Source organism: Prunus avium, chromosome 5 (genome assembly GCF_965620075.1).
Source record: "Prunus avium chromosome 5, drPruAviu1.hap1.1, whole genome shotgun sequence".
Classification (NCBI taxonomy): domain Eukaryota; kingdom Viridiplantae; phylum Streptophyta; class Magnoliopsida; order Rosales; family Rosaceae; genus Prunus; species Prunus avium.
In genome coordinates this window covers 23,543,118-23,555,575 of record NC_142288.1, presented here as the reverse complement: position 1 = coordinate 23,555,575, position 12,458 = coordinate 23,543,118, and the positions used below count along the sequence as shown (strand labels likewise).

General features: G+C 35.9%; 1 protein-coding gene and 1 long non-coding RNA gene across 4 annotated transcripts; both read right to left on the bottom strand.

Moving 5' to 3' along the window:
- Positions 1–1,175: 1,175 nt before the first annotated feature.
- Positions 1,176–7,104, bottom strand: LOC110766673 (uncharacterized). Of its 3 annotated transcripts, XM_021970037.2 has the most exons (9): positions 6,646–7,104; positions 6,475–6,525; positions 6,314–6,396; positions 3,564–3,611; positions 2,681–2,728; positions 2,201–2,245; positions 1,851–1,945; positions 1,587–1,618; positions 1,176–1,457 (listed from the first exon to the last, which is right to left on the bottom strand). In XM_021970037.2, the coding sequence occupies exons 1-9, from the start codon at positions 6,995–6,997 to the stop codon at positions 1,291–1,293; spliced, it is 921 nt and encodes a 306-aa protein (XP_021825729.2). In that variant the 5' UTR covers positions 6,998–7,104; the 3' UTR covers positions 1,176–1,290. The 3 variants fall into 3 exon arrangements, with proteins under 3 accessions (XP_021825729.2, XP_021825727.2, XP_021825728.2); XM_021970035.2 differs by having other exon boundaries at positions 1,176–1,618; positions 6,646–7,100; XM_021970036.2 differs by lacking the exon at positions 2,681–2,728 and having other exon boundaries at positions 1,176–1,618; positions 6,646–7,102.
- A 775-nt stretch (positions 7,105–7,879) lies between these two features.
- LOC148294528 (uncharacterized) lies at positions 7,880–12,112 on the bottom strand. The gene is made up of 5 exons (XR_015835889.1): positions 11,679–12,112; positions 9,995–10,042; positions 9,051–9,098; positions 8,542–8,586; positions 7,880–8,287 (listed from the first exon to the last, which is right to left on the bottom strand). It is a non-coding gene; the product is annotated as an uncharacterized LOC148294528 (long non-coding RNA).
- Positions 12,113–12,458: the final 346 nt, after the last annotated feature.

Sequence of the window (12,458 nt, the reverse complement as noted above, 5' to 3'; positions counted from 1 at the left end):
ATAAGTTTAGTACACGATCGCCCCTCCTTTCAATAGGAAATGTCCTAAAAAACAACAAATATTAACCTTTTGATCAAGGTAAAAGGAAAAAAATTGAGAAAGAGGGAACATAAATGATTTAATTGCACTTGACATACATTATCTGAAATTTTATCCATAAAAACAAATCACCATTTTCTATCAAATAAAATGAACAAAAAAGAAAAAATTATTTTTCAGTCTACATGAAAAAGAAGGATTAGAATAGAGAAAACAAAGCAATCAAATGAAAGAAAAAAAACTCAAAAAGTAAAAGGGTTAGAAAAGTACTTGGTCTTGCAAGGAATTGACCAGTTCCTTCCCCGGAATTAAAAGAGGAGGAATTGACCAGTTCCTTTTTTTTTCTTTTTTTTCTTTTTCTAAAGCCTGGCTCAAAACGACGCATTTTGAGCCCAGGTCATTAAAAAAATTTGAATGCGCCTGGACCAAAACGATGGCCAAAAGGTGCTTTACAAAAAAATTAGAACCTTGTGCGCGCATCTTTTGGCCTTTGGGGACTTTCGTCAAGCAAGTTGTGTGCACACTTGGGGTCACGCATCTACTAGCCAAGGGGTCGCCTGAGACCTCCACAGCCATTTTTCAGTCATCCAAGGGGTCGTGCAACCCCTCTTGTCCCTTAGTGCATACCCCCTGGTGTTACATCGCAAGGTCCGCACGAGGGGGCAAGGTGTCGGTAGCAAAAGCTATAATAAGGGTTGGGGGGAGAGAGAGGGGGTGATGGTGCATGTTTTTTCTTTTTTCTACATGTTATAAATTTTTAAAAATTAAATAATATTTTTAAAGAATTTTATATTGTTTTTTTTACGCAACACATCCGCGTAAAAGTAGGTACCACAATTGTCACATCACCAATTTAACAGAAAATCTAACGGTGAAGTTGACGGAGGGCGTAATTTGGTGAAATTTAAAAACGTTGAATATGAAATTTATGAAATTGAAACCTCATGGGAGGAGGTAGGAGGCATAAGAAATGGCGGGGTCGGGGGAAGAGAAGGGATCGCCTGGGGGAGGGTAGAAGAAATCACAGGAGGAGGGAGAAGAAATGGAGGAGGAGAGAAGGAATCACTAGGGGGGAGGGGAGGAGAAAACACCAGGGGTGGGAGGGAATAAAAAAAAGGATATCTTAATAATATTGATGCTAGAAGCGGGTATATAAATAAAAAAAGGATATCTTAATCCAGCACCACACAAGTCTAAACCATAGACAGTGTCAAACAACGTTACATGTACCATGATACAAGTACTTCCAGTTCATTCCTTAGCCATTTCACTCTTAATCCATTTGCGCTTGGCTTCAGGATCTTTCAATTTACAAAACATCTCTCTCTTCTTTTTACTTGAAAACAACCCTTTGGCAAACCACCACATCTTGTCCCTTGCCCTCTTCTCCTCATCAAATGGCATCTTGTCCGCATCATCTGTCATCTCTTCCTCATCATCAAAATCAAAAATTACTTGTCCAAGTTCGGCCATCACAGGAAATGATGTTTCAGGAACCAAACTTGGGAGTACTGCAACAAATCCTCCATTATTCTCATCTTTCTTACCTTGTCTTTTCCTTTTCTTCATCCCAGATGGACTTTACGTACATTGAGTAGCAAGTACAGCAGATGAGAAAATTCAACAATAGGGTCAGTTTAGTAACTTGCTATATCATTCATCCATTTATCACAAAGATAGAAATAAAAACATATAGAAAGATCACATCTTGACTTCAACAACAGTGAAAAACCGACATGGGCACCAAAATATGACTCCATTCACAAATACACAAATTCAAGCAGAAGTAGGGTAACCGAGAGAAGAATTACTTGTAGACATTTTCAAGTCTCTTTTTCAAGTGTTTGATAGAAGCACCGGAAACCTCATCTACCCTTTCCCCTTTTAGATAGCAATGGAGCATTGGCTGCAGCAAAATGCACACATCAGCAGAGTAACATTCCATTTTAAGAAAAATTCAGGGCAGCTTGAACAAAACGCTTAGCCCCCATTTTCCCAGATAAGCATAGCCTGTTTATACTTTTCTGAATTATTAATTAGGATATGATAAGAACTAGAAGCCAAATTTTGAAAGAAAAGGTCAAAACACATGAGAAATTACATCACTTAACAAAGTGCATACATTTACATTCAAACAAAATAGAAGGATCGAATCATTTACCGTCTTGTATATTCCCAACTTGTCCAATCTGGATCCAGCGATTTTCTATAGATAGAATAAACGTCAGATCTACTAGTTTAGAGGCATAACAAGAAATAATATGATGATTCTTCTATACGCAGCTGCATGGCGCATCATAATTAGAGTACGGAAAAAAATAACTGCATGAGCAAGCATGAATGCATAGCTAATGAAAAAATACATAAATTTTATCAGGTGCACGATTAAGTTATCTTTAACCCAGAACAAACTGATCCGAGCAGACAAGCATGGGATAAAACCCACTATGCCTCAACTCGGAAAAGACAATTTTGATTACTTCTCAGTATCAAGGACTGTCAAATATATTCACCAACAATTTATCGATTGTTCCCTGGAATCCCAACCAATTTAAGATGAAAGGTGAAGTGGTATTGATCTTATCTGTTTGATTTAAGTAACCTTCTGATAAAAACATAATAGAAGGATCGAATCATTTACCACTTCATCATAAACTCCACGCAAGTCAACAGGGAATGCAGGGCCATTCTATAGAAAATAAACAATGTCAGGTCTATTCATTTAGTGGCACAACAAAATATAATATCTTGATTCTTCTATGAGCAACTGCTTGTCGGATCATAATTAGAGTACGAAAACAAACCGAACATCGTTAGGTCCCGAATTCCGTGAGAACAAATTAATGCATGACATAATCAAGCGATTACTGCGTAGCTAATGAAAAAGACATTTGTTTTATCATGTACCAGATTAAGTTATCTTTCACTCAAAAGAAAAAGCTCAGACAAGATGACAAGCATAGGATAAAACCCTCTATGTCTTGTTGCAGTATACATTTTTATTTCATTTCAACTGTTCAGGGAAACTCGAAGAAGAAAATTTAATTTCTTCTCAGTATCATGGAATTCAAGGTAAAGTGTAGTATAGACTAAATTACATTGGGAATGTAAAAGGTCTAAAATTGTTAGCAATTTAGATTTTTCAGGATTTGTGGGACTACATTTGTATTGTTGTATACGGGGACTTCTTGTCTATGGTGATGTATTCATAATATCAGTTTGATTAAAGTAACTTCCTCTACATCGTATCAATCAAAGAAAACATTTTTTTTCCAAAGACAACAAACTAGTTCACAAAACACAATTTTGATTACTTCTCAGTATCATGGACTGTCAAATATATTCACCAACAATATTTCTACTGTTATTACAAAAGAAAAGGCAACATCTTCCCCTGAATCCCAACCAATTTGAGATGAGAAGTGAAATGTAGAATAGTATAAACTATAGTGATGTATTGATCTTATCTGTTTGATTAAAGTAACCTTCTGATAAAAACAAAATAGAAGGAACGGATCATATACCCTCCCGTGAGGATCTCTGAAAAAGGCCAATGGGCATTTAGGGCCATTCTGTAGATACAATAAACAACGTCAGGCTACTAATTTAGAGGCACAACAACATATAATATCATGATTCTTCTATGAGGAGATGCATGTCGGATCATAATTACAGTATAGAAAAAAAAAATAGTAATGCATGACATGAGTAAGCAAATAATGCATAGCTAATGAAACAGACATTTGTTTTATCATGCACCAGAATAAGTTATCTTTCACCCAGAACAAATGGGATGTAGGAAAATGAGGGAAGATAGGAAGAAATGAGAGATCCGGACTCACTCTGGCCTTTGGTATCACACCAAAGGTTTCCAGTTGAGAAATTAGATAAATTCCGGCATCACACCAGAGGTGCCTTGGAATCACTCCACGACAACCTGTGCCTCACACACAATCAAAAATTCATTTGAATTTTTTTTTTCTTTCACTAACTCTGATTTTACGCTTACAAAGTAGCCCCTTTTATAGGGTAATTGGTACATCAATCTTGAAAGATCCATATTAACACACTTGGGAATTATAAAGACATAATTATTACCTAATACATTAATCGTGTCCCATAGAGAGACTCAAAGACAGTAAACCTTCAAAAATTGCATTTATTACATAGGAAACTAAAAAGATTCCCATTTACTAAACTTGAACATTGCTCCTGCACAAGGATTAAAATATCGGCCGTGCAAATAATATCGGGCCTTCAATTTATGGATATTTCGGGGTATATATTGTTATCGTTTTAGGTATCGGGAAAAAATCAACAAAAATGACAGATATAGGCATTGAAACACATAATTTTGATGTAAAACTTTCATAAATGTTATTTACATTATCAATGAATGTATTGAACAAATAAAACTCAAAATTTACTAATAATAAGATATACATAAGATGAAATATAAGTGATATGTAATGCGCGTTTTGAAAATAAAATGTTGATTAGAATGAATAAGCCATGCATAAATCCATAGTTTGTTTAAACATTGGGTTACAATTTAGATAAGTGTCCATCTACATAAATGAAGAGCTCCTATGAGGTTCAAACAATGAGGAACAACCATCTAGATTCATACAATAGTCATACCAAGTCATGTAACTCGAGCAGTTTGTAAGCCATGTTTGAACATGGTGCACATAGGTCTTTCTTGAGTTCCCTACTGTCCTCCCATATATGGGATAGTTAGGATTGACCCAACTAGTAGGTCCATAATTTGTTTCATCATCTTGAACTTCATAACTAGTTCTACTATAATCAGACATGACATAACCATAGCCATCATAAGATTCATTTGAGTTAGTACTAGGTCTAGTTCCTATGCTCATAGATCCAAAACTGATCGCCATATCCTCTTCAGATGGATTGGAGGTATGTGGGCAGTGGACTGTGCATAGATTCTTCATATTAATAATTTATAGGGTTACGGGCAAGGATTAGCTATTTTTGGGTTTCAATTTTCTTCAATTGCCTTCTAAACTTCTGAATTTTTTTTGGGTTCTATTATGGGTATCGGGAAATATCGGGGATATCACACTTATTGGGGATATATCGCCGATATAGGGGAAGATATGGCCTTACCCCCCAATATCGATGTCGACAGTTGAAAATATCGATATATCGGTGTATCGGCCGATATTTCAATCCTTGATCTTGCATCATTCTCCCTTAGTTGCAGAAAACTCGACCTCGAGTTTGACTTGTTGAGGTAGAATGATCTTAAGTTGGTTGCCAAGGTGACCATCTACCCCTAGTACACAGGATCTCTCACCAAGTAAGAACATGGTGGAGGATGCTCTCATACCAAACTGATGTAGAACAGTAAGGGAAGATAGGAAGAAATGAGAGATCCGGACTCACTCTGGCCTTTGCCATCGCACCAAAGGTTTTAGGTTGAGAAATTAGATCAATTCCGTCATCACACCGAAGGTGCCTTGGAGTCACTCCAAGACAACCTGTGCCTCACACACAAGCAGAAATTCACAAGAACTTTTTTTTTCTTTCACTAACTCTGGTTTTATGCTTACAACGTAGCCCCTTTTCTTTCACTATACATTTTTATGTCATTTCAACTGTTCAGGGAAACTCGAAGAAGAAAATTTAATTTCTTCTTAGTATTATGGACTGTCAAAATCTATTCACCAACAACATTTCCCAACCATATTCTAATGCATCCAGTCAAGATGCAAGATGAAGTGTAGCACAGACTACACAATATTTGGAATGTAAAAGGTCTAAAATTGTCAGGATTTGTGGGACTATATTTGTAATGTTGTAAGCGGGGACTTCTTGTCTATAGTGATGTATTCATACTATCAGTTTGATTAAAGTAACTTCCTCTATATGTGATCAACCAAAGAAAATATTTGTTTCAAAGACAATGAACTATTTCACAAAACCAAGCATCCCACCCACGCACAAGAAAAAAAAAACAAGATTTAATTGTCAACAAAACCTTTTCACATGCATTGTTCAAGCATTTCAATGATCTTATATGGGTAAACAGTATACCAAGATTAGAAAAATGATTTTCACATCTTGTGCAATTGTTTTCCTTAAACTTATGCAGTACTCTTTTAATCATTAAATCCATATTTCAGGTTCCAAGCCAAACTTATGCCTCAGTCCAAAAAATCTGATTTAAAGGAGAGAACAATGTTAGGAGTAAGAAAGTTGTCAAACTACTGTTTCCAATAAACCATAAACCACTTCAAAAAGTTACCTTATCCATGTAAACCTTATACATTTTTATGTGTTGGAATTGCTCACACAACTCATCAAGGATTGGAGTTATCCACTTACGGGCTGCACAAGAAGAGAGCAATTTATTGCAAATCACTTGATTGATGAAAGAAAATTCATTGATTAGAAGTTAGAACTTACTAGCCCGGCAGCCGGGTGCTGTGTAGTAGAAAACCGCAGACAACCTAGCATCTATGCCAAGGAATTAAAAAAATTAAACATTAAAAATTAAAATCCACGACAAAACTTAATTTCCTATTTGAATATTTGTAAAATTAATAAGGGATGAGGTTGGTGGAGAAATTGGCATACCTTTAACATTGTTAACTGCCTCAGTATGGACAGCCACGCACTGTATGACGAATAGGTTTGAGGGACCTGAAAGTAAATGTTTTGAATCTGAATCTGACTCTGAAAGTGAGGATGAGGAGAGGAATCGTCTCTGTTGCAGATATTGAAGGTTTGGGGTGTGAATGGAATAATTGGAGAAGGGTTTGGAAGCGGAACGGATATCGATTGTGTGTGGTGAAGATGGTGTGGTATTTGGTACTGAAGTTAGGTTTTGGATGGGTTTTTGGTGAAGATGATGAAGAAGACCTGCTGCACACGGGTTGTTGCGATTGCCAAGCAATTGCCGTATCAAAACCCCTGAATTCCTCGTCATTTTCCTCTCTCTCGCTTCGCTTCTCTTCTTTTCGGTACTCTCACCCGCTTGGCTTCTTTTCGGTTGTTTTAGGTTCTATGCGCGACTGAGAACTCACTAAGAATCCTGTCATGAACCAAACATGGGCTTATTTAAGAAGCTCACTAACTAGGGCTTATCTTAGGCCATTTAAAAGGCAGTGCTTAAATAAGGCGGCCCAAAATAACAAGCCCATCTCTCGCGAAAGCAAAAACACGCACGTTTTCGCGAAAACACGCACGTCTTCGTTTTCACGCTCTGGAGCTCTCGTCTTCTTCTCCAGTTTCATCTAGGGACATTTTGAAAAAGGCCAAAGGAGAGAGAAATATTTGTAAAATAAGTCCAAATGGATAAAAATGCCCTTATTTGTTTTTGTATTTCCTAAGGAATCCTTTACATTTGCATGTCTTTAGTTTGAAAGTTGGGAAATTTTTCTGTCTTTTTTGGAAAAGTTTTGGCTTTTTCAAAAAGTGAAATTTTTTTTTTTTATATGGCATAAGATTGTGATATGTCTAGCAATATTTTCAATATTATGATTTCACAAAAAATTCAAAAATTTATTCTTTTTTATTATTATCACAGGATTCCAAATAACAGTCAGAAGCATTTTCTCTTCATGGCATTTGCACAGCTCATGAAAGTTTACCCCAGCTACCTTGTTTTCAGACCAATAAATGAATGTTGTAACTTCATTGAGAAGAAGGGGTTATTCTGTCATTTATCAGCTTCATCAATGTAAGGCCCCTACTCATTTCAATCACGTCATAATTGAACCAGAAAAAGTTGTGAACTCCCACCAAGTTAACCTTGTGGGCACAAGAATAGCATGGCAACAGATTCTACCAAGATCTTCACTTTCCAAAGTTGAAAAGAAGTCGAGTTCTTATTGCAAAGATGCCGTTCGGTTGTGGAACATCTGTTGTTTTTTACATTCTAACTGTCCCCTAACATGTGAGCCTTTCCGCCGCTAGAGAACCAAACACGTAGAATTAATTCAACATACATTTAAAGTTTCCAGATGCATGGATCTGAATTCAGCATCTTCAGCTCTAATACAATAATAAGTTACATTGGTTAACTACTCTTCCTAAAGTCTAAAACTAATAGGACGTAGACCGACTATAATTTGCAAATACACAAATTCACACAGAAGTAGGGTAACTGAGAGAAGAATTACTTGTAGACATTTTCAAGTCTCTTTTTCAAGTGTTTGATAGAAGCACCGGAAACCTCATCTACCATTTCCCCTTTTAGATAGCAATGGAACATTGGCTGCAGCAAAATGCACACATCAGCAGAGTAAAATTCCATTTTAAGATAAAATCAGGGCAGCTTGAACAAAACGCTTAGCCCCTGTTTTCCCAGATAAGCATAGCCTGTTTATACTTTTCTGAATCATTAATTAGGATATGGTAAGAACTAGATGCCAAATTTTGAAAGAAAAGGTCAAACACATGAGAAATTACATCACTGAACTAAGTGCAGACATTTACATTCAAACAAAATAGAAGGATCGAATCATTTACCGTCTTGTAAATTCCCAACCTGTCCAATCTGGATCCAGCGATATTCTATAGATAGAATAAACGTCAGATCTACTAGTTTAGAGGCACAACAAGAAATAATATGATGATTCTTCTATACGCAGCTGCATGGCGCATCATAATTAGAGTACGGAAAAAATTACTGCATGAGCAAGCATTAAAGCATAGCTAATGAAAAAATACATAAATTTTATCAGGTGCACGATTAAGTTATCTTTAACCCAGAACAAACTGATCAGAGCAGACAAGCATGGGATAAAACCCACTATGCCTCAACTCGGAAAAGACAATTTTGATTACTTCTCAGTATCAAGGACTGTCAAATATATTCACCAACAATTTATCTATTGTTATTACAAAAGTATAGGCAACATCTTCCCTGGAATCCCAACCAATTTAAGATGAAAGGTGAAGTGGTGATGTATTGATCTTATCTGTTTGATTTAAGTAACCTTCTGATAAAAACATAATAGAAGGATCGAATCATTTACCGCTTTGTCATAAATTCCACGCAACTCAACAGGGAATCCAGGGCCAGTCTATAGAAAATAAACAATGTCAGGTCTACTAATTTAGTGGCACAACAAAATATAATATCTTGATTCTTCTATGAGCAACTGCTTGTCGGATCATAATTAGAGTACGGAAAACAAACCGAACATCGTTAGGTCCCAAATTCTGTGAGAACAAATTAATGCATGACATGATCAAGCGATTAATGCACAGCTAATGAAAAAGACATTTGCTTTATCATGTACCCGATTAAATTATCTTTCACTCAGAACAAAAGGCTCAGATAAGAAGACAAGCATAGGATAAAACCCTCTATGTCTTGTTGCAGTATACATTTTTATTTCATTTCAACTGTTCAGGGAAACTTGATGAAGAAAATTTAATTTCTTCTCAGTATCATGGACTGTCAAAATCTGTTCACCAACAATATTTTCCAACCATATTCTACGCATCCAGTGAAGATGCAAGGTAAAGTGTAGTATAGCCTAAACTATATTTGGAATGTAAAAGGTCTAAAATTGTTAGCACTTTAGATTTGTCAGGATTTGTGGGACTACATTTGTATTGTTGTATACGGGGACTTCTTGTCTATGGTGATGTATTCATAATATCAGTTTGATTAAAGTAACTTCCTCTACATCGTATCAATCAAAGAAAACATTTCTTTTTTCCAAAGACAATGAACTAGTTCACAAAACACAATTTTGATTACTTCGCAGTATCATGGACTGTCCAATATATTCACCAACAATATTTCTACTGTTATTACAAAAGAAAAGGCAACATCTTCCCCTGAATCCCAACCAATTTGAGATGAAAAGTGAAATGTAGAATAGTATAAACTATAGTGATGTATTGATCTTATCTGTTTGATTAAAGTAACCTTCTGATAAAAACAAAATAGAAGGAACGGATAATATACCCTCTCGTGAGGATCTCCCAATAATATGTCCAAAGAGTTAGGGCCATTCTGTAGATACAATAAAGAACGTCAGGTCTACTAATTTAGAGGCACAACAACATATAATATCATGATTCTTCTATGAGGAGCTGCATGTCGGATCATAATTACAGTACGGAAAAATAAAAAAATAATGCATGACATGAGCAAGCAAATAATGCATAGCTAATGAAAAAGACATTTGTTTTATCATGTACCCGATTAAGTTATCTTTCACCCAGAACAACATGATGTAGCAAAATGAGGGAAGATAGGAAGAAATGAGAGATCCGGACTCACTCTGGCCTTTGGTATCACACCAAAGGTTTCCAGTTGAGAAATTAGATAAATTCTCACACACAATAAAAATTCATATGAACTTTTTTTTTCTTTCACTAACTCTGATTTTATGCCTACAAAGTAACCCCTTTTATAGGGTAATTGCTACATCAATCTTGAAAGATCCACATTAACACACTTGGAAATTATAAAGACATAATTATTACACCTAATACATTAATCGTGTCCCATAGGGAGACTCCAAGACAGTAAACCTTAGAAAATTGCATTTATTATATAGGAAACTAGAAAGATTCCCATTTACTACTTGAACTTCGCTCTTGCATCATTCTCCCTTTGTTGCAGAAAACTCGACCTCAAGTTTGACATGTTGAGGTAGAATGATCTTAAGTTGGTTACCAAGGTGACCATCTGCCCCTAGTACACAGGATCTCTCACCATGTAAGAACATGGTGGAGGATGCTCTGATACCAAACTGATGTAAAACAGTAAGGGAAAATGGGAAGAAATGAGAGATCCAGACACACTCTGGCCTTTGCCATCGCACCAAAGCTTTCAAGTTGAGAAATTAGATAAATTCCGTCATCACATTGAAGGTGCCTTGGAGTCACTCCAAGACAACCTGTGCCTCACACACAAGCAGAAATTCACAAGGACTTTTTTTTTTTTTTTTCTTTCACTAACTCTGATTTTATGCTTACAACGTAGCCCCTTTTCTTTCACTATACATTTTTATGTCATTTCAACTGTTCAGGGAAACTCAAAGAAGAAAATTTAATTTCTTCTCATTATCATGGACTGTCAAAATCTATTCACCAACAATATTTCCCAACCATATTCTAATGCATCCAGTCAAGATGCAAGGTGCAGTAGTACAGACTACACAATATTTGGGATGTAAAAGGTCTAAAATTATCAGGATTTGTGGGACTATATTTGTAATGTTGTAAGCGGGGACTTCTTGTCTATAGTGATGTACTATACTAGCAGTTTGATTAAAGTAACTTCCTCTATATGTGATCAACCAAAGAAAATATTTGTTTCAAAGACAATGAACTATTTCACAAAACCAAGCATCCCACCACGCACAAGAAAAACAAAACAAGATTTAATTGTCAACAAAACCTTTTCACATGCATTGTTCAAGCATTTCAATTGTTTTCCTTAAGACTTATGCAGTACTTTTTAAATATTAAATCCATATTTCAGGTTCCAAGCCAAACTTATGCCTCAGCCCAGACAATCTGATTTAAAGGAGAGAACAATGTTTGGAGTAAGAAAGTTGCCAAACTACTGTTTCCAATAAACCATAAACCACTTCAAAATTTAAAAAATTACAGTAATTTATTAAATTTCAGAAAGTTACCTTATCCATGTAAACCTTATACATTGGAGAAGGGTTTGGAAGCGGAACGGATATCGATTGTGTGTGGTGAAGATGGTGTGGTATTTGGTACTGAAGTTAGGTTTTGGATGGGTTTTTGGTGAAGATGATGAAGACGACCTGCTGCACACGGGTTGTTGCGATTGCCAAGCAACTGCCGTATCAAAACCCCTGAATTCCTCGCCATTTCCTCTCTCTCGCTTCGCTTCTCTTCTTTTCGGTACTCTCTCCCGCTTGGCTTCTTTTCGGTTGTTTTAGGTTCTATGCGCGACTGAGAACTCACTAAGAATCCTGTCATGAACCAAACATGGGCTTATTTAAGAAGGTCACTAAGAATCCTGCCATCTCTCGCGAAAGCAAAAACACGCACGTCTTCGTTTTCACGCTCTGGAGCTCACATTTTGAAAAATGCCAAAGGAGAGAGAAATATTTGTAAAATAAGTCAAAATGGATAAAAAGCCTTTTTTTTTTTTTTTTTTTTTGTATTTCCTAAGGAATCTTTACATTTTGCATGTTTTGGTTTGAAAGTTGGGAGATTTTTCTGTCTTTTCTGGAAAAGTTTTGGCTTTTTCCAAAAGTGAAATTTTTTTTATATGGCATAAGATTGTGATATGTCTAGCAATATTTTCAATATTATGATTTCACAAAAAATTCAAAAATTTATTCTTTTTATTAGTATCACAGGATTCCAAATAACAGTCGGAAGCATTTTCTCTTCATGGCATTTGCACAGCTCATGAAAGTTTACCCCAACTACCTTGT

Excerpts from the sequence above, each read along its gene's own strand:
- LOC110766673 (XM_021970035.2), bottom strand. The coding sequence starts at position 6,997 with ATGACGAGGAATTCAGGGGTTTTGATACGGCAATTGCTTGGCAATCGC. Across the intron at positions 2,729-3,563 it reads TCAGAGATCCTCACGGGAGG|AATGGCCCTGCATTCCCTGT; the intron begins GTATATGATCCG and ends TATTTTCTATAG. Across the intron at positions 2,246-2,680 it reads GTGGAGTTTATGATGAAGTG|AAAATCGCTGGATCCAGATT; the intron begins GTAAATGATTCG and ends TTCTATCTATAG.